The sequence below is a fragment of the Gasterosteus aculeatus genome, chromosome 13 (genome assembly GCF_964276395.1).
Source record: "Gasterosteus aculeatus chromosome 13, fGasAcu3.hap1.1, whole genome shotgun sequence".
Lineage (NCBI taxonomy): Eukaryota > Metazoa > Chordata > Actinopteri > Perciformes > Gasterosteidae > Gasterosteus > Gasterosteus aculeatus.
In genome coordinates, this window is record NC_135701.1 from 7,109,361 (window position 1) to 7,136,576 (window position 27,216).

Below are 27,216 nucleotides of genomic sequence, written 5' to 3' on the forward strand. Positions count from 1 at the left end.
AGTCCGTATACTATCTGATATTTTATCTAAAAACAAAAAAAACGAGGGAGTAATTGGAGTCCGCTGTCCTTTGCGCTTCGCTGCGTTCGTTTGCATGCGATTAAATTGCGCCATGCGCGCTAATCGCCCGGATCTGTTTCTGAAAAGCGGTCCCTGTCCGGCGCACCTCCTCACCCCCCCTGTACCCTTCCAGCTCTACCTCTCGGTAATTGAATTAGCTCGGTTTTGGGCGTGGGGGAGGGGCTTGTCTTTGTTCTAGTGACGCCCACTGAAATGATTTCAAACCAATGGGACTATCCCCCGCTCGGCCGTGACCAAACCCACTCCCTCATTCGGCGTGCGGAGCTGCCTGCGTGCCCGTCTCAGCCCTCACCTTCCTGCGCGTCCCGGCGTCTTAAAAAAAAAAAGAAGACCAAACACAAGAACGAGGAAGAACGACACCAGCACGCGCATGCGGGAAAACGCGAGATTTGTCTTCTTTTTTTTCTTTCTTTAAAAAAAATAAGAGAAGAAAAACCCGCAACCCTGCACGCCGCGCGATGACTTATGTATGAGGACTCCAGTTTTGGGATGCGGACATCAACGAGCGTCTCCGCGGAGAGAAGCGCATGAGAAAACCCAACGTGTCCGCTCTCCCCCTCCGACGAGCGAGAAGGACTCCTCCCCACCCCGGCCGCGACACCTCCGGCACACACCCGAGGAAAGGATAACTGGCCCCCTCGTATTCAAGGCCGAAGGCGAAAGACGTCCCCGTCCGCCGGCTGACTGTATGGCTTTAAAAAGTTGCATGGAGAACATGGACATCTGACGTGCGCCACACGGCGTCATTGGACACATCGAGCGCCCCCCCCCCCCCCCCCCCTCGCTCTCACTCTCTCTCTCTTCTCCATCACACGGTGGACTGACTGTACCCCCCCCACACACACTCCTGCGCTTTGGCCGTGGAGTAAAAGGAAGTGTTCGGCAGTTGTCCTTTGCCCTGACACAGGCTCCGTCCAGCAGCGCGCCCTGCGTCCGCCCGAGCCGCGCCACAAGGCAGTGCCTGTTGTGCTGCGCATTTGTTGTGTGAGTTAGGCGAGAGACATATTTTCTCCCAACTGACACCCTGCGTGACATTTAGAAAAAGAAAGAAGGGAGAGCCTGTGATTCATCCGGACGATCGACCCGCATCACAGAGACGACACGGTGACGCGTCGGGTTTTTTCTTTCTTTCTTTTTTTTTTGTTTTTTTCTCTTCCTCCATCGCAACTTTAAATCCCCGTCAAACCGAACAAGTGTCTCCTCACGTGTCTCCCACCCCTTCGAATGCTCACGTCCCCTTTCGAGCGCCCTGTTTCTTTGGCTCACTCGTTTGGCATCGACAAACAGCGCCAGCGGCCACGTAAGTGAATGAGACGCGCATCACCTGTCCCGGTTGAAGCGCCTCCGCACGACCCGACCGACCGACCGACGCGACGCCGAAGAGGAATACGTGCCGAAGTTTCGCCGTAGTGATGCTGCAAATGGAAATGGTCATCTTCCTCTGCCTGGCGCTGTTGATGTGTGTATTTAGCCAGGAGCCCAGTTCCAAAGTGGTGGCCGACCGCTACGCCGTCTTCTGGAACCGGACCAACGCCAAGTAAGTGGCCTCGCACCGGGTGTTTTATTCCCCTCGTTTGTTTATCTGCACCGCGGACGGTCGGCCACGCATCTGCGTGAACCCCGGCCGCTCGTGGGCTCTGGCGGGACCACATCGGCGTTTATTCTCCGCAGTGAGGGCATAATGCCAGTAGCTGTATAGGTACACGCTGGAGCCGAGGAAAGAGGCAGGAGAGCAAAACAGACACAAAAAAACCCGCAACCCGTGTCTTTATTTTTTTTCAATTGCTCCTCATTATCAGCGCGTCCATCGGGGAACCTTTAGACCCCGTGCGTAATAATACGCCTCGGGCACAACATCCACCGGCTGGTGTTGCACCCACTGTCCGCTCCATTGTGAGTTGCTTCAGAGCTTCACCGTGGCTGGTTCCTCGAGCTATTGATCTACACCACCCAGCTGGACCCACCGGGAGCAGTTTCAAGTCCGTCCAATGTTGCCATTCGGTGACTTACTTGAGCCCGACTTAACTTGGTGGGCCAAACGCGTCGGACCTGCGCGGTGTGAGAGGGGACAGCGTTCGGATGCGGTGTTAACTGTGTGGCTTCGTCCCTAACTAAGACTACTAAATGAAGTCAGTGAGAATATAATGAAGCCTATATCGGGCAATATTAAGAAAGCTCCCTAAATTAAGTACACTTATATTTATATATATATATATATATATATATATATATATATATATATATATATATATATATATATATATATATATATATATATAGTTTACGCGCACGCAGCGGCCCCAGCGCACGTATAAGAACAGATCTGCTTCATAAATATAATAAAGTCACCGAGGCAGAAGAATTACAGAAAACGAGAGCAATGTTATTACTTTTTAGATCACTTTTTTCTGTCACAAACGTTTCCTTCATCCAAATTGTGTTCATTGTAATTAAGTTTATAAGTAAACATTCTAAAATTGTTTTGTGTGCAGCATCATAATGTTGGATTGCTACATGCCTTACTTACATTGGTAAATATGTAAGCAAAAATAATAAAAAATAGAATATATATATATATTCAATTAGGTTATTTAAAATAATAGATATTTCAGAGATCAAATGATAGAGTTCATAAACATACATAATAAATTCTGCAAAAACTATTTCTGGATCATAAAACATAAAGGGATTTTTTCGATGAGAAACTTTTGACAGTGTGCAGCTTTTTTTAATTCTAAAACGGACAAAGTTGCCCCAAATTAAACTTCAAAAGCTTTTCTTTTATCATATGTTTTGCATATCAGCCAGCAAGTTCATAGTCTGAATTTAATAATACTCAAACAGTTCATTTAAACATCGTTAAATGTGCTTTTCACTTTTACCTTGCTATTAAGCGGAAGGAAAACCAAATTAGACTCAGCACCCGTAGTGAAGGGAGCAATTGATGTGCCGTTCCCTCAGATGAGCCGTGCGAGGGAACCTCAGAAGAGTTTAAATTTGGAAACTTTCCTCAGATACTGCTCCAGTCGAACAGCGTCTCTGCTCGGACTGGCTGGAAGTCAGTGTTCAGTATGCATGTTTTGTCGAGACAGCGTTTTCCACTAAAAGTCCCTCGTGGAGTCAGACTGTACGGCCTTGTCCCCGGCTTATTAAGTCTAAACACTGCTGCCGGAGTTTACAGAGATCTTTCACTCAACTGCCAACGGCACTTAGTGTTTGTTGAATAAAATCCACAGCTTAGCCTCCGAGTGCGCACAAAGCCGTTAATAGACCAAGCTGAATTTGTTGCACAACTATTTATATTCAGTTTGAAGTTTCGGCAAAACATGATTTATTGCTTGACGCAATTAGTGGTCAGGCGTACAAGCGGCCGGCTGACTGCGAGCCCTCTGCCGAAGCCGGGGCCGGTCCGGCAGGGCACGTAGATCCTGGGCCTGATATCCCGTCGAGCGTGACTGTTGTGGTCTTGGTCTTTGCTCTGACTCGCCCCGGCTGTTTATTTATGGACCACTTTTCCACGATGGACGCAAACACAATTGTGAATTGAATCTCGATCCCTGCCGTTGATAGACTTTTCTTAGACTGTATTTCTTTTTTTTTGTTGTACTTTCTACAAAAGAACATTTTTCACTTGACTGGCCGTTCGGTTAACTTGATATCTTCCAGATGTTGCTGACAAGCTTTCTCAGTTTTAGTGGCAGGGGGAGAAAATAGGGGAAATTCAAGTAAATCTGTTGATCTCGGATGTGACACACTACCTCTGAGAGAGAGAGAGAGGAGAAAGCAAAACTCTGAGATCCATTTGGCTGCCTGCATGTTGTGTCTTTAGCTCCCCGTCCATACTCACATCTGAGAAATAGGTAGCTTCCTGAGCCTGACTCGCCCGAGGAGAAAAGCAAACCGGTTTTTGGACAGTCTGTAACACCACGTAACACCAGTCACTCCGTTCTACTTACTCTAAATAGAATCAGTCTGACTCTCACCCCTCTGGCTCGAGGCAGGACGGCAACACAACAGCAGGGAGGAGACGGAGAGATGGAAGACGCGTCTCATTGATGACTCAGATGATACGTGTTAAAGTCCCTTTCCTCGCGCATTAGGCGACTGTGGAAAGCTGGCGTGGCACCGCCGTGTAATTTCGGCTCCGCAGCAGCCACGACCGAAATGTCGGCTCCTCCAAGAATTCCCCGTGTGAACGGCCCAGGGCGCACTATGAACCGGCACGTACGGGCCAGTGTTGGGTTTGACTTCATGATGGCAACGCTCTGGAATCGAAAATGTAATTGGTCGTAATGACGATAGAAGGTAACTTTAAATGTTTGTTTGGTTCTCTTGAGGTTCTTTCTTGTTGGTGTCTGAACAAAGCTCCATTTACCGCCAGAAGAAAAAGCCCTTTGTTGCCGTTCGTTTTTGAAACTTCAACTTGCGCAGGCTTGAAAATTGCTCCATAGCAAAATGATCTATCGCAGTAAAGCGGCAGTTTGAGCTCGTTTTTTTCACAATGTCTGTTTTGCTGTGAAATTGTTGTGGCCAAGTTGCACGTCTTACATCAGCGTGAACAAAACGCTGAAGTGTTCAGACAGAAATGGCAACCGATTTATAGAAATATTAGCAAAAAGCCGCTTTACGGATAAACTCTGTCACTCCTGTTTCCAACTATTTCAATTTTGTAAAATCCTTTGGGAAAGTTTGAACTAGATGTAGACAAAAGTAACTAAAAAGGCTCCTCCTGCTGTGGTTTCGACTCAACGGTAGACAAAACATTACTGCAGCCGAGACTTTCAATGTACGCATTGAATGTGGAATCTCAGATAACAACTTTTTGTGTCTAAAATGGAACCTTTATTCGGCAAAACGTTCTTCTGCAGCTTGGTATTTCCTATATTTGGTTTTCCAGTGGTTGTAAGTGAAAAGCGTTGCTAGTTTGGTGTTTATTGGTTTAGTGCGTCGGACTCCGCATTAGCGGTGCCACGCTTCCTTCTGCTCGGGGTTTGTGTTGTTGAGGCGATTTGGGGCGTTTGGGGCAGAGGGGATTTCCGTAGCGTCTCGTAGGCTTCACTTATTTATCAAATCCAGCGTGAAACTTGCTTTTTTACTTGCATTTCCAGTCCATTTTACCTGCTCTTTTGTTCAAACGAGTCTCACTTTATATTTCCTTTTCAGCATTTATCCCGTCAAAAAAGTTATTTTGAGGGACGGAAATGTTGGAGTTTTATCCGTCCTTCCTTCAGCCGCATATAAATACAGTACATGGGCATTTCTCTCAGGATGCTGCCCTCTGACTGCCTTTGCTTGTGAGTTTTTATTATAATTAGAGGACAGCCAGTGGCTCTAATGGTGTCTCAGCCGTAATGCCGAGGAGACGACCCTTTCCTCCCTTTTCTCCCCCTCATGCTCTTTCATCTCCCCCGTATCCCTCCTCGACTTTCTCCCGCGTTGCCTCTCGGGCCGCTCTGCCTCGCCCCGTCTTTTCCTCCCTCCCTCCCTCGCCTCCCTTCCTCCCTATCTGTGTCTGCCTCTCCTTGCCGGGGCGCAGAAAATGAATGAATACAATTAGATATTTCGGGAGTCCCTGCGCGGTTGATGGTGGAGAAAGACGCGCAGAGGTCAGGCGCGTTGTGAGAGGAGCTCAGGGAGAGGTCACACACACACACGGCGAGGAATAACGAAGCGGAAAGTTGGCCTGTGAATGACAAAGTAGTAACTACAACTCTCTCCTTGAAGTGGAGGGTGACATTACCGTTGGCTGTTTGATGCACTGGCGCTCACGCAAACGGCTGAAGGTGAATTCGTATTTTTCCGCCTATTGTGTAGCTCAACAGGCATGGAATGTATTTTTCTGGCCTCTTGGTTGGTTGTGTGCAGTATTTATTCCATTCTCCTGGAACGGGAGATACGCGCACAGTGTCTGGCTCGTCTTTGCGTGTGTGTGTGTGTGTGTGTGTTTGTGAATGCAACATACCAAATGAGCAATGAGGACATATGGGGCTTGTTTCCTCTCCTTCAGACTCATATATACCAGAATAATTGCTTATTTCTCCCTTTGACTGCTCGTTACTTGTCACGGACCAGTGGGACATGATTAAACGTGTGTGCGAACGCTGACTGTACGCCAACAAAGGCCCGTACGCGTCAGGATGGAATGTTCTTCCTTTCACCCAAAGCGTCTTTTCACATGGCAACGTCCTCTTTTTATTCCTTATTCAAATAAAACGTTAAAAAGTCTACATTGCAAAACGTGTATTGTTTTTTGACCCCATGCTAGTCTCTCCTGCCCCCCCCCCCCCATATCATTTGTACAGTCTCGCAGTAGGTGCCGTGCTTTACTCTCTTCTCCCCCGCCTCCGTCTCTCTGTCTGAGGGCTGGTTAGTTTGCGTTAATGACCCCTCGCTCTGTCATTCTGCTACGCCCGTGGCACCGGCAAGCACAGGCACCCGGGGGGGGGACAGCAGGGGGCCGGGGGGGGGGGGGGGGGGGGGGTTAAGGGGACGCAGCGAAAGCGAGGCGGAGGATGTGGAAGTTAAAAACAAATACGGGACCTGACGGGCAATAAAACAGCTAACTGTAATGATGCTGTTGTGTGATGTAATACTTCTATTAGGTTTAAATGGCTCTCTGTGTTTTCTCACCAGACCTGTAAATGCACTTTCCATTTAAATTAGTTTTTTTTCTCCCTCTATTAACTAGAGAATAAGCCCAGCAGGCAGTAGTCAATGCTTAGTCAATGTGCTTGGCAGAGCAGCTGTTCTCCGGCGCGCGGTGGGAGAGGGGGAGGACTGCTGGTCGTGACCCTTGTGGAGGCACTGTGTGGCGGACAGAAGCAGCCCCGTCGCCGGGGGTGACCGGTGGTCAGCCTGTCTTGGATATGGTAATTCTGGTCAACGGCAGCCTACAAATGGGAATAAATCTTCAGTTTCTGGTATATTTATAGAAATCCTTAATATATATATATATATATATATATATATATATATATATATATATATATATATATATTTTAATTGGGATTATAATTTACAGTAATATATTTTGTATATATTTTTTTTATTAAAAGGTTCTGTCCATAAATAAAGGTTGGTTATTAGTTTGTTTTTGTAAATAAATAAATACTGTAACAAAAAAAGAATTATGTCTTGCACATTGTTTTGAACAATTGATATTTTTGACCTTGATTTCTCTGATTTATTCATTCAAACATTGCCTCAGAAAACCTGTGTTTGTTAAAGATTAGATAAATATTTCTTCTTGCCTGACCAAGGTCAATGGTGTTGAATTGGTGCTTACAAATACCAGCAGCGCGATAAATGTTTGTTTTATCCACCAAAGGGCAGCCTCTTATTATATTGGCAGGAAATGTACAGTGTTGCCTGGCAGCTCCGCGTCCGCAGGACATGTTTCCCTCGCTGGCCTGGGGAACCAGATTTTAGGTTCCAGGTTTTTGTTTTCAGAGTAATCACTCCAAGGTCAGCTGGAGTGCTGAAACACTGCTATCAGCTGAGCGATCTGTCTTTTGGCCCTCGTTCACCCCTGACTTTCAGAAGGAAGGCTGCTCGCAAAAAAATAACGTATTAACCAGCCTGTGCAGCCAAGAAAATAATGATTTTTCTTCCATTCTTGCTTGTTGCCCACCAATAAATGCATAGATGCATGTGTTTGTTTATGCGAGGGACAATTTCTATCTCTTTCCCGGCTCTCACCGTCTCAGTTTCACTCAAAATGTCAAAGTTGTGGAAAGTCCCCCCGTCCCCCCCCATCCCCTCCTCCCACCCCCCATCTTCACTTTCTTTATTTTTCCTAAAGTCACTTCGTGCCACCCCAGTGCAGCTCTGGGTAAAGATACGGCTGTCCAAACATTTTTTTATTTACCGTGTGTACATTTGGAAAGGGAGAAATGAACTATTTCGCTGTGAGGTTTATTCCGCTCCCATATCTTTAAGGCTCGTATTTCATTCATTTTAAGACCTCACAAATTGCGTTTAACAGGATAGAGGCCTGCTGCAGGTCCGTTACCTGTCACAGACCAGGGGGGCCGGGGGGCATGAATCAATCTGGGTCAAAACGCCCCTCCATGAATCTCCCTATTGTGTATGATAAGTCCTCGTTCGTGGCTGAAAATGGCGCCACTACGTCTTTCTTCAGCTCCTCTGTAAGATGGAGGCTCAGAAGCAGCTGTTACTGTAGTAACGCTCGGTTGATCTATCACCCCTGACCAGAAAGAGGCGCTACTGAGGGAGCTCTGATACCCTCTTATGCCCTCTGAGCACTTCGAGGGTGCAGTCGGGAGTGATAGCGACGTGCAATTGCTGTGATTTAAGCCAGCTCTTTCTGCTTTGGTTGATTTTGGCTTCCTTAAATTAATTTACTGTCAACGCCATATTATGTTTACGGGATTCTACACACCAGCTTGCAAAGGCCAAAAAAACGCCTGATGGGTTCCAAAAAATACTTTTTCTTGCTGTCCCCGGTCACGATTCGGCTGGAAAATGTGACAGGAACGATTGAGACCGTTTTCTTTTTTTTTTTTGCCAGACACATTTTCCACAGATAATTCCGTTCATGGTAGGCTGACTTCGGACCTTTTACTGCTGTTTTTCCTTATTTAACTTGGGAGTGGGGGGGTGACTGGATGTTTTTCTAGCTGGGCAGCAGCGTGGAGAATAGATCCCCGATGAGAACACATCTCCTGCATGTGAATAAAGACCTAATTGACGGCTTGTAGCCAGTTGTAAATGACTCATGAGGTAATTCGTCTTCACAGACAGACAGAGGGACTGTACAGCTGTGTGGTCTCCTTCCCCTTTGGAATTGAGACAATCTACTTGGGTGATTTCCATACGTTCATACCCCAAAATAAAGTCATGGGGTGCTTTTGGCTACAAGCAGAGTTCTTGCCACCCCACCTGTGTGGCGTGTATTCATTGATGGTCTTCCTTTGTTTTCTTTGCATGGAGGAAAAGTCATGAAAGGCAAAGCACTAATTGATCCCGTGACCTTATTTTGCTGTGATCACCTATTTTGTAAAGAGCTGCTGCAATTTCTCAACGACGCACATGTAAATTAACAAGCAACGCTCAGTCTACTATAGCGGCAAAGACATACATGCCAATAATGAGCTAGCTGCATTAGTGTCGTTTTTTCATTTGACAGTATAGAAAAATGCCCCCCCCCCCCCCCCCCCCCCCCGCCTATACCCCCCCCCCCTCGTACCCCCCCAACAACCAAACACGCTACGCCGTGGGACTGAAAGGCAGCCATTGTTCTGCTCTGTCTGTTCACTCCGCACAGCCCGGGCTGAAAGTAATGCATGCGCTTAAAACGGGGGGGTGAGGGGGGGAGAGGGAAGGAGGGAGAAAAATAGTGGGGGGGGGAGCGAGGGAGAATTGTGTGAATGGCCCGGCGAGAACAGCACAGCTGAAGTTGTACATTCGGATGGCAAAAAAAAATGGAGGAGAGGAGGAGTGTGTAGTGGGCGCCGGACACGTGGGGAGGGGGTGGGGGGGTGGTGGTCGGGAGGGACGCAACGCAAGAAGCAAAGCGAGAAGGACCAGGTTCCCCTCATTCCTAGCTTGCCTCACCCATCCTCTCTCATCTGCCTCCCTCCATGCCATCCAGCTCATCAGACCCCCCCCCCCCCCACACTCCCTCCCCACACCCCGCTGTCTGTCCTTGCCACGGTTTAAAGATGGCGGCGGATTCGACCGTGGTTGGTTGGCTGGCGGTGGTTCTCTCCGAGGGACGGACTGCGGGGTCTTCACCCGGAGGGGGTGTCCTCTTTGCGTACCGGATTTAGTGACAGTGGGGTTATTTTCTACAGAGACAGGATTAAGCCCGCTCAGGTTTAGACCCCTGCTTTTGTTTGCCCCTGACACTGAAGACTCGCACACACACACACACACACACACACACACACACACACACACACACACACAGGCAGGCCTGTGTTTACTTGGGGGTTGGTTGCTGTGACGCTAAGTTGCATCTTGGTCTTAACTACTGTGACTCGTTGCCCACTGTGCCCTTGAAAGTGAATTTCCCGCTGACGTGCGTGTGTCGCAGTCAGAAGTCCACGGTGTGCGTAATGTGGCGGCTTAATGGTCGGTCTCGTTCCAAAATGCTACTCATCCGCTGTGGAGACAAATTGCCGCAATAGGAATGAGCTGTGTTTTCACCAAGTGAAGGTCATAAAGCGTTTGTTTCGTTGTGATGAATAATGTTTACGATTATGCACGATTATAATTCAAGCGGTGGGTAGCTCACTTTGTTGCCAATTTCTACGTGTTTTGTCTTTGACGCTCGATCTTACCTTGTGGGGCAAATGCAAGATAACAAAAATCAAAGAGAATATTTATTTTTGAATGTAATGCTACATATAAATCAATAAAAATCCAATAAAAATCAGCAAAACTGAACTAAAACCTCGGTTTCAGATCTACTTCGCAGGATCCTTTCATTAGGCCACAAATGCTCAAGCAGATGATGAAGGATGTTTACAAATGCACAACGTGCACTGTGTCTTGAATCCGGTATTCGTTCCCTACTGTAAATGTGTGTGTGTGTGTGTGTGTGTGCGTGGATATCCCCAGGTTATCCTGAGCAGACCTCTGCGCAAAGGCCCTCTTTAAAGAAGCGACAAAAAACACAAACCCGTTGCTATCGCACAGCACGCCACTATTCTTCACCCAATTCTCAATTCCTGCTCCTCTGAGAACCGCTTGATAGCTTTTTCCATTTTTTGCGAAGAGGCATGGCGTGCGTGTGCGCGGCGGCGGTTGGTATTCCTGTGTGAAACTGTAGTATGTATTGATCCCAACTCCTCTCCCCTCATCGCGGCTCCCACTGCTCCGCCTTACGCCAAACATTATCCCACAACACCAGATATGAAACCCCAAAGAACATAGAGCGGCACACAAACACAAACACCCACACACACCCACTGGTTTAAAAGGGCAGTTCATTATTTCTTAAGTGAGGTTCAAGAGGAGAGTTGGTATTTATTCGTATTCATTTTCTTCCTCCAAATCAGGGCCCAGCGAGCTTCGGAGTGCAGCAGCCTTTGAACCGCGGCCTATCCCGTGACTGCAGCCCAGGGTATTAACCCAGAGCCACTGAGAGGCTTAAAAAGCCATCAGCTCATTGTCCGGAGACACAAAAACCCCCTTGCTCCATCCCCCCCTCACACCCCTCCTCCCATCCTTCTCTTCCCTTCTCCTCCTTCCCTCCTTTCTTAAGAATGCTTTGAGCTGGCCTCTGCTGGCATTCATATTAATCAGTTTTAAGGGTCTAATGAGATAAGTGAGACTTAAGGGGAGTCCCCAAAGTGGTCTAAGCCCTCCGGATAAACAGAGGTGATGAGCGCTGCCTATGGCTACATCCTCAGCGGTGTTTTCTTCTTCTACTGTCAGTATGGTCATGCATACAAAAGGTTTTAATGTCCTTAATCTCACTGTTGCGCTTTGAAAACCAAAACGTCACTTAAGTAGATTTATTGAAGAGGAAATCATCACCTCTCCTCGTGAATGGCAAAGGTGCTGATGAAATGCTTTCATGGTTTTGGGTTTGTTCCGGGTTCGTAGACGCTTTCAGAAGTTAGTGCATCTGGAAGTTTGATTAACATCAGGTTTTTTTCTTTAGTTTTTCCTCTGCCTTTGTCCTCCCCTCCCCCCTTTCTTCCTCCACCCGCAAAATGAACCCCGAAATATAGGCCAGCCAGTTTCCTCCTGCTTTCTTCCCCCCGTTCCTCTCCTCTGTCTGTGGAATTAGCTGATCTTTAACTGTGCCGTCCATGTGTTCCCGCTGTGGTGGTGTGTGGTCAGTATGTTTTGGCCGCAGCACTTGACTGCCAGTCGCCTCTTCCCTTCATATACATATGTTCTCACCTCCAAGAAAGGGGGTATCTGTGTTTGATGAAACATTGCAACCAAACCAAAAAAATAAATAAATTAGGCAGCACCAGGACAAAAAAAATGTAGACATGGCAGAGATAGTTCAGTTCAGATCATTTTTTTATTTAAAATGTTCAAAATAAAACTTAAATGGGATTAATTAAATAATATTGGTCAAAGCTACTTAGTGAGGATAACCTTCACAGGCATATTCACTAATCTATAATCTCTTATAATCTGCCAATAATTCAGAAGGTGCTTATTCAAGGTGTTTAAGACATAAAAAGAAACATTTAAGTATGCCAGTTTGCTTTAAAAAATAAACTGGAAAAGTTAATGTGATGGATTAGAATTGTTTTTGTTGTATTTGTTTTTACACTCCGGCCCCAGAGAAAATAGAAAAGCGGTCCTGCTCCGCAAAGTTCTGCTGCACTGTAGTTTAACTGCGGTCTGCTTTGAGTAGAACTACTGGAGTCGCTGTGAGGCGGGACAAGTCCTCGGGGAGTTCAGTTTCACCTGCTGTTCTGTTCCTCACGGCCGCGGGACTCCACGACCGGAGACATTCCAGCCAGGATTAGAGCGTGCAAGGCAAACGGAAGCGCAAATAAGAGAAAAAGGGAGGGAAGGAGGGAGGGAGGGGGCTGTTCTTTTCTCCAGAAATGACATGTTGTTTGGCCTGGCGGATTTTAGTTAAATATGCCTTTTGACATTTTCACATTTTTTGCCAAATTCTCCCTCGTACTTTGTGGTTCCTATTTTAGGACTTCAGCAGAATTTCAGAGAGTTAGATGGTTAATACTGAAACACTTAAAACACAATGTTCTCCTCTGGAAACAATAATGTCTGTCTCCATGTGAGACGCATTCATCCAACATTGGGACAAATGGCCTGGATGAAATCTTATTCTCATCCAGTCACATCTTAGCTTACTTTGTTACCACCAAAAAAGTAACACATTTGCCACAAAATGTAGCAGCTATTAGTCAAAATATTTACCAAACAATACAATAAAAAATATATATTTTTTAAATGTTAATTTTCTTTGTTAATTTTTTTAACATTTAATTTCAGGTGTAGGTTTTCTTCAAATATATTAATTCACTAATGTCACGGTGTGGTTTCACTTCCTGTTGTATTTTGTAGTTTTCTGCCACTCGTGTCCCCGGGTAACTTCACTTCCTGCCTTGTCCCGTCGTCCCCTGTGATCGTCTAATAGTTTCCACCTGTGTCCAATCACCTGCACCTCCCTTGTGTATTTAAGCCATGTGTCTCCTGTGTCACTTGTCGCGTCATTGTCTTTAGCCACGCATGTCCTGTCTTTGTCTTGGATACCCATAGTTCATGCCTGTGTGTTTTTGCCCCCTTGGATTTTTGACCTTTGACTATTAAAGTCCCTTGTGTTTCCTGACAACTCTGCGTCTGAGTCCTGCCTCCCACCCGCAACCCTGACAACTAACGGGGCACCACACACTTAAATATGTGTATTTATTCAGCTGTAAAATAAGTGATTTGACTGTATTGTTAGAAAATACATTAATGCTGGTGGTAATATTGATGTTAAGCCATTTATTACCAAATTTATAAAAATCTGCATTTCATGGGTTGAAAATCTTCTTAAATCCGAGGCAAGTGGACATCAACGCATTCAAACCCTCTTTACCCCCTTGACTACTTTTTTTGTCTGTTTTTCTAAATTGTGTGTGGAGTTACACTATAATATATATGTTAATTCCCCCGAATCAATCCCAATGCATTTAATAGTTTCCACAACTTTGGCTTGGCTTTAGAAAATACAAATGTTACCTTCTTTGGAAAATCCTGACAATTTGCAGATGTTTCAGTGGTCAGTACGGAGTAGAAGTAGATTATTGGCCTGTGGGAAAAGAGGTGCATGGTATTTCTGGTGTTGGATTAGAGTGCGTGCTGTGGGTGCAGTGATGAAATATTCATTACTGTTTGTGATCTCTAAGTAGAGTTGCGAACCTCTGCACGCAATTCATGAAAAATGAAGTCACGGTAGGCAGGTTTTTGACCGTGAATGTGATGAAATGCTCTCCGCTTGTCTGACTCGTATGACCTGAACCCAAAGCATCCAGGATGTCTGGTTCAACATTTCCTCCATGTGACTCTTCGTCTGCTCTCATTTATTCATTTTCCGTAACTTTTTTTTTTTATTACCATAAGTTGAATAACCTGCGTTCCATGATCAATTTGGCCCCATATATTCCCGTTTTTCTTGTTAACCGATTGACAGGTGTCAGTCGGCCGGTCCGTGCCAGTGTCAGCCTTGTCAATGTGAGTGACATTTGGTCCGCAGTCGCTTTAATAATGCAACGCAGCCATGCTTTTCATGTCCTCTCCAGCTCTGCGCTCGCTCCTCTCTCTGGGAATGTAGAGCGCTGTCCTCACATTAAGACCAGGTCGCATTGCGCTTGCCACCGTGCATTAGCAGCGAAGACTTCCCTGGCTGTATCAGTGGTAAGAGGAACATGGCACGAAGATGGCTGAATTATTCACACTCATAATCGGCCTTTATGTCCCGCTGCAGAGCCTGGCCCCACTGTTATTCTAGTGCATAATTGATAGTGCTCAGGAGTGGAAAAGTTAGAATAGCAGAAGTAATGCAAAGCGAACGTGTAGTCAGGCAGCACGAGGAGGGAGGAGAGGGATTGGTGGGGTGGCGGGGGGGGTTTAGAGGGATGGAGGTGGGCCGCAAATACGAGTTTCTACACCGAGCTTGTGTTAGCCTTTACGGGGGCTTAGGTCCAGCTAGCGTGAGGATCGCGTGTGTAGACCAGCCAGACGTGTCTAGGGGAGAGGCGGATAAGAGGGGGATGAAAGGAGGCGGGAGGGAGAGGAGATGGGGATCCAGCGTAACACGGTCTGACACTGAGCCGGCCCAGAATGTGGTCTGTTTCTCCCCCAAAGTTACTCCGAGGCTCCACTGTGGGCAAATATGCTTTTGATAATTGATGTCAATCAGATTTTGAAAGGGAAAAATGTCTTTCAAACGACGGGATGGATGAGAGGAGAACTCGCGACTGGTATCGGCACGGTATATTCATACTCGCGGGTTTGGTTTTCCCTTGGACCTGATCCAGTTGTCTCCTGTGCCTCCTCAGGCAGGTAAGAGAGGCAAGGACATCGCATTACAACCACGCGATGATCGATAATCAGCAGCCTCTGGAGGAGGCCTGCGATTGGCTCCATTTCAATAATAGAGAGTGGCCTTCTATTGGGAAATTGTGTGAAACAAACGTTAGAATATTCCTCAATACACTCTTGGAAATAAAAAAAGGAAGTTGTCTCGTGGCTCATTTCTGTATTGTTTTTTTTTAAAGTTTCTATAAGGTTTGATACTTCCCTTGAATGTCTCAGGCTACGTCCACACAAAAAAGATCTGCGTCCACATCACGCCTGCTAAGAAGCAGCCCAGTAGCGGGTGCGGGCCGCGTCCGTTTCCTAACTCATCCGCTTCCTACCGTCCACGTGAAGACGGAATGTCGGCGTTTTCATACCGATCCGTCCTCGGGAGCATTTCCAAACGTATCCGTTTTTCGTCGGACGCCCAATGTAAACGAGGTCGAACACATGCGTTTTTGGAGAGGGAAACGTCGAAGTGTGGATGTAGCCTCAGGTGAAGGTGTTAACACAAGCCCAGGTGTTGTCTATTTAACACCTCTCTGACCCTTAACAAAGCCGTACTAACTGCTGCCTAGCGCTGCCTTTTGTGCTCCGTAACAAAGCCCTTTAGCTTCTAATAACACCACAGCACCGGCAGTGTCAAGAGAAACCTGAGATAAGGTCCACATCAGAGAGTTAGTGGGAAACTGTTTAATCCGCCACCAAACCAACACACAACAGACGGGGATCATGTTTGGCAGAGTGGCCTGCTTTGATGGCGGGATCGGATGGTGCGAGTAGGTGGAACGGGAATGACGGAAAATAGAAAGGCGGCTGAATGCTGGTAGTCTTTTGACGGAGCTGTGAAAGAGAACATCTGGAGAATAGGACAGGGAGTTGTACGCAGTGTGTGTGTGTGTGTGTGTGTGTGTGTGTGTGTGTGTGTGTGTGTGTGTGTGTGTGTGCTAAATGCTCCCTCAGATACAAGTACTACTCACTGTTTTTGATTCTAGTGATTCTACCTCCTCTAATCAGTAAATTATTTTCCCCAATATAATGACCAAATAAACTAATTAATATATGCATTTTGTTTTTTGTTTTTTTTGGAAGGACTTATTTATTATTATTATTATTATTGAAATGAAGGCTCCACATCCATTCCATGTATCTATATATTTATATATATATATATATACATTTTTTTTTTCCTAAAGTCTCTTTTGCCATATTTTAGAAAGGATCTTTCACCGGAGTCCAATGTGGCCATAAAACCGCCGAGTGGAAACATTAGCAGCGATATGTCTCAGAAACTCATAAAACCAATTTACGAGTGCACTTAAGGCCCATACACCTACTGGAGCCATTCTATAAAGATGCAGACAGAGATTGCACCAAACTCTCCGCAATTACCCGCATTTAAAGGTAATAAATGTGGATCAATAAGTGATAGAGGGCCTGTTAATCGCAGACTTACCGAGTTCTTTCCGATTGAGACTCTCCTTTTCAAACTAAAAATGCAGCATTTACAAGCTTACCATTGATTTGTTTTATTGTTTTCTTCCTACAGGCTACTTGCTGCATTGAGCTGCTTTTGCAGTCGTCTTCTGCCATGAATGTCTTTTATCTCTTGCGGTGCTTAAATTCTTAAGAGACTCGCCTTTATCTTATTAAAAAGTTAAATTGGAAGGGCCAGAATGCTTTTGATTGCGGTTATTTGTTTTCTATGCAACTAATTCCTTCTTTAGAAATCCCAACTGAGAAACACATTTTAATTAAAGGAAAAGTACAATAATGAACCCGATCTATAGTAAACCACGTTGCTGCTCTGACGCGTGGAAACAATGGTGGCTCCCCCTGTGGGAAATACATTCCCGGTCACACATCACGTGGGAATTGTGCCGTTAACGTCGTTGGTCCACAGCGCCGCTCAGTTTGCCCGAGGTGCGACGCTATTTGTACGGATTAGACCCCTTTTTGTCTCACTGCGACGTTAATAGAGAGCCCCCTCCTCCCCCTCTCCCCCGCCTCCCCCCCTCCCACAGTGGACTGGGAGCATCTCAGATCTGCGAGCAAACTACGACTTCACTTTTAATTTCAGTTGACAATTTTTGATGCGCCAGCCGCTGAGGCCTGGTCCGATTAATCATTCCTGGGTGACCTTTTACGCGCTCTGTCTGGAACGAGCGCCCCTCCCCATCGCCATGAATGTAATGTCATTAATGCCATACAATGGCTTATTACACCATCGCAAATTAGATTGTGCAGCAGTTAGATGTGTCATCATCCCATTCCACCATTAATTGCTCCGCTAATGGTTCGCCTTTGCATATTTACATATTAGCTGTGCAATTATTCAACATGGCTTTATGTCAATACGTAGTGCAGGAATGCAACAGAAATGTACTTCTCCGATTGCAACACAGGGACGAACAATTTTCGAGACCTAATTAGTGTATTATCAAGGAAAAAAAAAAGTCTCATCAGGAAATGCCACCGCTAATCTGCCGGTTGGCATTTAGTTTAAATACCCACACGGCTGATCGGAGGATGATCCACCGTCTTTTTGATACATTTGTGTGAACATGTGCTATTTGTGTGGAGCTTTTCACAGCCAATTAATGAAATGTCACAGTGCAGCTCAGATTAGCCATATGTTTATTTGCTCACGGAGCACAGCGTGATAGATGATAATTGATTTTGATTTGTGATTTATGTGGTATTATTTGCTTGTCATGGCTTATCGTATGGATTTACCAATAAACTTTTTGTTATCAGAAAGGGAGTTTAATCTCTTTTTCTTGTCTTCCCCTTGAATTTCCCTCGAACAAACTGTACTTATCTGCATATTGTTCCCCCGGTAGAATTGCGTGCGTCATTGCGTCTGTTGTGCAAATGTTGTCCTTCTCCATATCTGGACAGAGAGTGATTCCTCTCCTCCTGGCGTTGTTTTTTCTGCGTGTCTGTTGGTCTTTTAATTTAGACTTTTCTAGTGTTTTTACAGCCCAGTAATGATTTTATAGCGCGCTGTTTTATACCGGTGTCCAAACCTTTCAGCCTGGGGGAGATTTAGTGCGTTGCTGCCGTTGGTTAGTGAGCTCTAATTGGAAGGTCAGGAGGACGTGTTTGAGAGTAGCAGGAGATCACCCGCGTACTGCAGATTTAAAGGTTATCCAAACCCACCCGCGGACATAAATATGTAATTTTCCTGTTTTATTATATTAGCCATCTGGATAGAGAGAATTCTGTGACGAACTGATTCAAAAATTGAATTTAAATAATCCAGCTGAAACTTGCTTCAAAGGATCATTTAGATTACACCGTATAAACTATTTGACCTTTTCAAAAATAGAGTAAAGATGGTAATTTGCTCGTTACATTTCATTACATGGTTTGTATTAGATAAGATCACACTGTATATACTGTATTAGTGTGCAGTATTTTAGTTCAATAGACACACACTGGGCTATTTTGAACATTTAAAAGGCAAGTGGAATAGTCCTCCTGGCTGCTTTGACACCAGGAAGATTTTTTCCATCCAGCCATGGCGTCTCTCTTAAGAACAGCTGCCTCTGGACCTGCCCGGCATGCCAGAAGTTAACCACACTTTAGGCTTGGCTGCAAGGCTGAGACGTCTGTGTGCTTCACTCGTGCGTGTGTGTGTGTGTGTGTGTGTGTCTGAGGGGGCTCCGTTTCTGCATTTCGTGCCACATTTCGTGTCTATCGCCAGCCCTCCTCTCACGCTTGCCTGGTCCTGTGTCGTTGATGGGGTTTGGGTGGAGTCAGGCGGAGGAGGGGTGGGGGAGGGTGGGGGGGCTGGTAGATAAGTGGTCGATGTCTGGCTTACGCTGTCGATGTAGGCTGAGGGGGGGGCTGGGTCACGTGGTGGGCCCACATAAAGATCTCCCTGGGTGTTTCTTGGCACGCAATGTTTTGAACTGTACAGACACACACACACACACACACACACACACACACACACCCTCAAACAGAGTCCTAATGTACACTCGCACAAACAAACACCTGACATTTAGCGACGCAGCAAACACTATTCTAATGACTTCCAACCATTTTGAGCATGGATCTGAATTTTCGGAATCCATGTCTATTTAGTGTGTGTTGTTGTGTTAGTGTGTACGTGTGTGTGTGTGTGTGTGTGTGTGTGTGTGTGTGCGTTTGTGCCTTTCCAACCACCCCTGGTAGCAACACAGTTATTGACAAAACAAGGAAAGGTGAAGGTTCTGCCGACAGAGGACAGATTGTGCTGACCGGAGCACCAGGGACGAAGGCGCGAGGAGTGTGGGCTCAGGCGAGGGTGCAGGATGCGAGGGTGCAGGAGGCGAGGGTGCAGGAGGCGAGGGTGCAGCGGAAGAAGGTGCACCGTAGACAGCCGGGCTCCAATCAACCGGCCACGCTTGCTGACTAACACTCCTTTATTTTATTCCCTCTCTCTCGCTCCCCTCTTTATGTGTCTTTATACTTCCTCTTGTTCAGTCTGTCATTAAAGCAGAAGCAATTGATTTTCTGATCCCCCCTCGCCGTCCTTTCTTTTATCAAACACCCCTCTGCCTCTGCCTGCCCCTCCCAGCCCGATCGATACAGTATCTGCATGTTCACAGGGATACAATACAAGCGCACAATATTACAGTGTCACAGCGGCGGTTGGCCACTCTTAAGACGAGTGTCCTCTTGTTCCTCATTCTCTTTTCACCCGTGGTGCGCTCTGGCTGTCCCCGCGTCCGTCCTTAACCTCCTCTCCCAGCCGCCCACTCCCTACACCCACTGCCCTGATTGTTTCATTCGGTTTTACGTGCCTCCCCTCCTCCCCCCGCTACCTCCCTCTCATCGATGCAAAGACGTAATGCAGACGGGTGAGAAAATAAGAAAAGAGCTTGCACGCTGCCCTCCTCCTCCTCCTCCTCCTCCTCTTCCTCCAATTCTCCGTGTGACGGCTTGTAATGAGAGCCTGACTGCGCGCTTGTGCGTGCGTTGCGTTTGCAAGCCGCCATCGGTTCTCATGGGGTCAGCGCGTGTGAACGCACACACACACACACCACAGAGCGGGACGCTGCCCATCCGTGACCCCCTTACCGTTGGTGGATATTGTGCGTGGGCCAAAGTGCATGTGTGTGTGTGTGTAGGTTGCACACTATGCAGAGCTCGCTCTATCTGCTGTCCTCCACCGCGTTGACCTTCTCCCCGTCTCCAGCCGAGCTGCTTTCTGAGAGACTCCTGTGCCCACGGACTCCTGTGCCCACGGACCCTCCACGGTGACACGGTCTCTCTCCCTCTCCGGCTGCCGCTCCACTACTTTTGACTCCATTCAGCGATTCTCTTTGAACGGCATCGAGAGCCGCCGGGCCCAGCGTGGGCCTCCCCCCCGCTGGGCTCGCTGTTTCCTCACCCCCCCCCCTCTGATGACAAATGACCCGCGTCTCCAGATCAGACACCATGGGGGCGGGGTGGGGGAGGGTTTAATAGTGTAAAGTGCCCTGGTATATGTACTGCATTTTAAAAAGGTGCTACTGGAAGGCAGTAGAGGAAAAATGAAGAGAGATGACCCGGTGAGAAATGGACCCTTTGAAGCGACGAGGACCTCGTTCACCTTCATTGACTCACCTCCGCTCTGTGTTCAAAATGCGATGTGTGTATTTGCGCCATGAATCATGTATCGCGTAATGGCCAGGTGAACAGACGTTTGGTTTCGCAGTCATTTGTCACAGCTACACCACGCGTCAGATCCACCCACGCCTGTACAAAGAACACACAATTAAAAAGACACACCTATTGGGCACAATGAAGCTCATCACCAGCACGGTGATGTGACAACATTCCCAGTCGATGGAACACACTGGTTTCTACAGTCCTTTGGTTAGGCAAAGAATACAATAGGTTACCTCAGGAAAAATTATTTCCTTCAAAACCGACACGGTGGCATTGCTCAGTAATTTAGGTCTATTATTTCTGTGCATTACCGGGTAAATAGCCCCTGATTCACAGCTCGTCACTGAACCAGGCGACCCAAGAGGGGGCCAGTGTGCCTAACAGTTCCCCTTTGTTCCCAACAAGGTTTCCGTAGGTCCTTCAAGACCTCCATTACAAAAATGCCTAATTCGTCCCACATGGTTCCATCCTCTCGTTTTCTTTTCATTTTTTCAGGTCGTGTACATGTACAGACACAGTCAAACACGCACACATTTACCTTCACACGGCGTCCCCCCACCCCCCCCCCCCCCCCCCACCCCCCTCTGCTTTCCCCAGCCGCTCGGTCAATGTTGGATGTTGCTGATTCAGACAGCTGTCGCGGCAGCATCAGCGCTGGGGGCTACGCCAGAGAGACACCATGCAAAGCCACGTAGACACTGTGCTGTGTGTGTGTGTGTGTGTGTGTGTGAACTAGGTGGAGCCAGGGACGGGGGTGTCTGCATATGTGTCTGAGCATGCATCGGTGGTTTAGGTTAATTCACTTCATGGCGTATTAAACCAACATGCATGGCGCAACTGCGTTCCCTGTATTCCTTCCCAAGGGCCGACGGGTCGGCCCCCCTGTGTCATAAACGAGAAGCAGCGGATTGGACAGCCAGTGTCCAGCGTGGAGTGCTCTTGATGTTGGACCCTTTACCTGCTCGTTCATTGGAATTTGCCGCGCATTAAAGGCTCGGCTGAAGGAGTTAATTCTGTGACTGAGGAAATTTGACAGCTATTTGATGGCAAAAATGTTCTTTTCTAGTGATTTGATTCTGAAGGCAATACCTCTGTGGGAAAGTGAATTAACCCTCAACGCAAAGGGTCAGTTCCTTCAAATTACAAAAATAACTAACATATATACCTGAGGTTATTTCTAGCCATGCAAAAATCCTTCATTTTAGTGGGTTTAAGTTATTTTTTTCTGAGACTTCAGCCTCTTCAATTGCCTCCCACACACTCAGCAGCAACTGTTGTGCTGAATAATCCATGAACCCGGCAAGAGTTTTCATAACTATTTCTCTCGTATGAAGTAGTTCCGATAAAACATACTCAAATTGTTTTCTGTGGATTTTCTAGAATAGGTAGAGGAAATGTTTGTATTCCGGGTGAACTGACACTTTAATATTTTTTTGATGATCAAAAACAACAGGTTTCGCTCTTTGCCCGATCCGCACATCCTCTCCGAACCGCACTACGCATTTTCACGGCTCAACGTGATGATGGGAAGAAGCTAACGAGTGAGCCATCACACTTCTTTCTCACCTCTGTGATAGTTTGTGTACTCGGAGCACGTCACGTTAACCAGAGCTGGCGAAATGTTTTCTCAGCATTTTCCCCTGGAAACCCTGTCAAACCAGATGTATTAATGTTTTAACACATCGGTTTCGGCACTTGGTATCGGCCGCCACACGAGTTCAGAGAATGGCAGCGGAGAGGCTCTGGTTTAATGAGTCATGTTTGAATGCGTGAGTCATGCGTGTGTTGTTGTTGATGACTTTGAGCACCACTTGGGGTCCTTGGCACCCACTGTGCCCTGAGAGGGTGGTGATGCCCTCCATACATTAGACACCATCTGTTAGCTGGCACTTGACAAACACACAAAAACCCTTACTAACACTTTTTTTTACTGACTTCCTTTCTTAACCTTCGTCCTCTAACTTTGCACTAATCTTTGTTTTTCTTCCTCCATGTTGCCAATATTGAATGCATCCATATCCTGTTTTCCCACACTGTACTTTCCCTCCCGTTGCCCCTTCCTCCTCGTCCTCTCTTTCCCACACGTCCCCGTCTCTCGTACCCTTAACTCTTGCTTTCCTTCTTTCCCAACCCCCCCGGCCCCCTTCTCTGCCTCCTGTCTGGTGAGAGAGTTTGGGTGTGAAAGGCTGTCATTAAAGAGATGCCCCCTCTCCTGCTGGGAGTAATCATCTATGAAAGAGGACACATTAATGTTAGCAAAGCTAACACTGTTTGCTCTGTGTGAGTCTCAGTCTGAGTGGCCCACGATGCCAACATGGCCCACTTTGTCCCTCCCGCCCTCCTCACACACTCGCCAAATCCTCCCTCAAGGTCACAGCCACTCAGACCATATGCGGTGTGTGTGTGTGTGTAGCTCTCATCTGTTGCTGATCCCATGACTCTTGCTTTCTTGTACCTTTATGAATAGAGCTCTTTCTCTACGGAATCAGAGGCCTATTTTTTAAATCCTATTTTTGAAATTGGCATATAATCCGTTGGCCAATTTTGCAGGAATTGTTGCTGGGCTTAAATGAACGTGTGCGTACCTGTGCGTTTGTGTCAGCGCTATATGCGTGTGTGTGTGTGTGTGTTTGTTTTGTGAGCGTGTCGGTGCTCAAGCTCTGTTTTTTGTGTCGGCATTGTTTGTGTTTGCGTGTGGCATCTCTGCGTTTCATCATGCCTCCTCGGGTTCGATGCCCTCTGGCTGCTGTGAAGGTCGGAGATGACACCGTGGGAGAGGGGTCAGTCATCACCGCCACCCCTCCGTCTCCTCCTCTCCCCGTCTCTCCTTTCATGTGTTCTCATCTCGCTCTTGTGTGGCTCTTGGTATGTGGACTTTATTAAATTTTCCTCCGGGTGGGTGACGGGGAAGACAGGAGCAGGATCAGGGGAGTCGTCCCCTCTTTGCTGCTTTCATCTGTCTCTCCTCTTTCATTCCCGCAAGTGGACTGCGGTTGGAGGGTGCACGCGGTGAAAAGGTAGCCCAGGAAACCTCTGCCCTCTTGGGGTACGGTGCTCCACAACAGCTCCCTGATTCCATCTGGATGTCAGCAAGTGGTAAAAAAGATCTCTCTGTCTGTCTCTCGCTTGTTCTATTTCTCTCAGTAGCTGCTCGGTACCATTGTGAATCATTTGGTTGTCTTCCCTCGGGCTCTCTGGCTCACTCTGTCTCTGTTTCAGTCAGGGAATCAGCTAAGGTAATTGATTGCTTGACATGATCCTTTTTCCATTTTGTTTGGTGCTCATGCTGCCTGTTTACTGTAGCTAAAGCTTCTTTGTTGGCAGAGATGAATTAGCCGTATTCCCCATTGAGAAAATGGATGGATAATGAATTCATGTCATAGGTTGTATTTTGCCATTAAATAGGGCGAACATGATCAAATAAGTTTACATGCCACTGTCACACAGAGTACAGCGCTAGACGTGGTCACTTTGAATATCTTTATTGTTTCCTTAAACAAGCAAATTCTACTTCCATCCTCCTAACATCAATTTTAGCCCGTTGAAAGGAAAAAAGATGCAGGTGACAAGTATTTTTATGCAGAATGTCGCCCACTGTTTTGAATAATGTGTTCTTTATGCAACTGATTGGGCGTATGACCTGAGCGTGTATTTGCTTAATGTGTTCATGTCAAGGTCACCTGACATTATGTTAGTACCAAGTAGGCTATTTGTGAAAGCAAATCCCAGAGGGGAGTGTCACAGGTCAATTATTGATTTCCATCTTGTTTTACCCTTAAATCTGCAGCCAACAGGGCGGGATTAATAATTTGTGTTAACACGAGGGATGCCTGTTTCCTTTCATCCATCCTCATTGTGCCTGTCTTCACTTCCCCCCTCGTGTCACCCTGCTGATTCCCTCCCCCCCCCCCTCTCTCCTCATCGTCAGAGATGACAAAGTGTCTCTCCTTTGCTCTCAGAATCTCATCCCTCGCCCACGGACGGCCCACATCACAGTAGAAGCAGATATGAGACCGTCACAACTCCCCGTTCTACCTGGAACTCGTCTTTCAGCCCCCAGAGAGGCGAGCGCGTGGCATCTCTCAGTGGTTAATGTGATTTATCCACTAAGCTGTTGCTTGGTGGCGGCCAACGCGCCATTGTGAGCAGCCGGCCTTACGATTAACGCAGATTTATCTGCTAGCTCAACTCCGGATCAGCAGTGGGTCGGACAGGGGAGGTTTGAGTGTCGTCGAAGTCAATTCATGTTGTTTGCTTGTGTGGAGAAGAAAGACAAGTGTGTGTGTCATTTTCCAGACTGTGTGTTATCAATGAATGCAGTCACCATGACATGCAAGCCATTGGTTTAAGGACTACAGGTTCAAAGACGCGAGTTTGGTTTTATGGCCATCGCCATCTTTGATTCCCAGCGCCGCCATCTTTGTTTTTGTCCGTTGTCTTCTTGGTTTTTGTCCACAGCCGTCTTTCTTTCGTTTTTTCTAATACATGCTTTGGAGAGGATAATGGGCGAGATGACGCCTCAAATACCTACTTGCCCCCTGTCACTCACCAGGACGCGTTATGGTGTTAAATAAAATCATTTTCTATTTGTATCCGCACACCTGCATTCCTTTCGATGCAGTTCCACATCAGGAAGAAAGGGCCCAGCCACATAATTTAACACCACTAGCCTAATAAAAGACATTGCAGGTAACAAAGACAGACATTTAGCAGTACAGCATTAGACAGGAGTAGTATGATTCACCGTGGAAAGGAGGCGCCGCAGATGACAGCTTTAGCCACACGTTTGACTAGGTGCCATTTAATAGGGCTCCACTGCTGAGCCCAAATTAAATCCCTCATGATGACTTCTGCTCATTGCATTCCTTTTTATTTATATATTTACAGCCTTTGCATTTGTTCCCCTGTCTTCTTTTTGCATTCCACACAGTTTTAATGGATTTATTTAATTCCTGTCTTTCTTTTCAATGTGGCGGCATTCAGAATACCGCCAATTTGCAAGAAAATTAGTCTATTTCATCTCTGTAATTAGTGACATGAGGGGAGTTTGGGGGTGTGTTTGAAACACTCACTCACAGCCATTACCGGTTTCTTTGAAGCCTGCAGAAGCTTGTTCCGTCGACAAGTTTGCCAAGAAACAGTGACGTGATTTACTATCACGCAGATAGTTTGCTTCAAATAGTTCACCTGCGAATGCAGCAAAACTGTGACCATATTTTCTAACCAGTCAGAATAATAAATCCAAACACTTGATTCCACGATGACAACTTTCCATCACTCAACACTGGTCTGTGTTGATGTTTGGCGGTGGGAAAAGTAATGTTTGTTGTCATGGTATTTGGGGGGAAAGGTGTGATGTGAGGACTGAGAAGGGTGATGGGGTTTAGGTCGTAGCTTTATCTAACGCCAATCTAGCGTCGTGCGAAGAAATGTTGAGATTGGGCCGTGGCTGGAGGTTAGGTCAAGTCCCCTGTGTAAACCCACAGCATTCCTCCAGCCCTAATGGTGCATTACATCCGTGACTCCTGCAGTCTGTGCGTGTGTATGTGTGTCCGTGTGCATTTTCACACCTCCACCATATCAACTTATATTTCCACCGCGTGGCGTAGCCGAGGGAGCAGGGCTCCCCGAAGGCTTTAGGTCTACGCCGAGACCTTCGTAACGGATCGTGATTGCGGCCGATTGTGTGAGAACGTGTTTATGTATGTCTGCATGGGGCGCCAACGGGCCCCTCCCTCGGCCTGGGTTCTAATTCCTAATGGACGTGTTTGGACGGGCATTGAGTGCGTGTGGGAGGGTGGGTGGGTGTTTGGGTGGTGGAGGTCCGTAGATGCAGTGTGTAAAATGGTTATTGTAGCGTAATCAGCGTGTTGACCCCGAGCCGGAGTTAATGTTGAGGAGCTTGACCTTTTCTGTTGGAGGGAGAAGAGGAGTGCCCCCCCCCCCGAACGCCGGTCGCCTTATGCTTCACACACACAGGCACATATGTGTGTGTATATTCAAGAAGAAGTCAGCCTACTCTCGAATGCCAGATATATGACAGAATCAGAAACAGCAACCCCCCCCCCCCCCCCCCCCGCCCCCTTCCACAAACACACACACTCAGAGGTGTCCGTCCTGCGCCTCACTTTCAATCCATTCGCTTCTCTTAAATATGTGGCAACGCCTTCTGCTGTAGCTGAAACCAGACACAGGCTGGACTGCTCCGTGAGACTCTTTGGGTGTTCTAACCGAGCCATTGTTCTCTTCAAAGAAAAGACACCTGATTCACTCGCTCTCATCTGTTTCTTTTAATTTGCATCTGGGAAACCTGCCCAGTCATACCTCCCCATTGCCCGGGGGGGAGCAGCATACTTTGATCACAGGACAGACTTGTTTGCTATCAATAACCTTTTCACTCACAGTTATGTTCTGACTTCCATCTGCTTTCACAAGCTCCCGTGCGCTCTCCCTTACTCTAACCTCTTA

The 27,216-nt window shown here is 46.9% G+C and overlaps 1 protein-coding gene across 2 annotated transcripts in view; it reads left to right on the top strand.

Annotated features, from left to right (window-relative positions):
• Positions 1-305: 305 nt before the first annotated feature.
• Positions 306-27,216, top strand: part of efna5b (ephrin-A5b) — an 80,963-nt gene continuing 54,052 nt past the window's right edge. The window contains exon 1 of one of the 2 annotated variants that reach the window (XM_040195862.2): positions 306-1,618. In XM_040195862.2, the coding sequence (XP_040051796.1) occupies positions 1,494-1,618 (125 nt within the window). In that variant the 5' untranslated portion in view covers positions 306-1,493. The remainder of the gene's footprint in view (positions 1,619-27,216) is intronic. The other variant, XM_040195863.2, reaches the window with a different exon arrangement.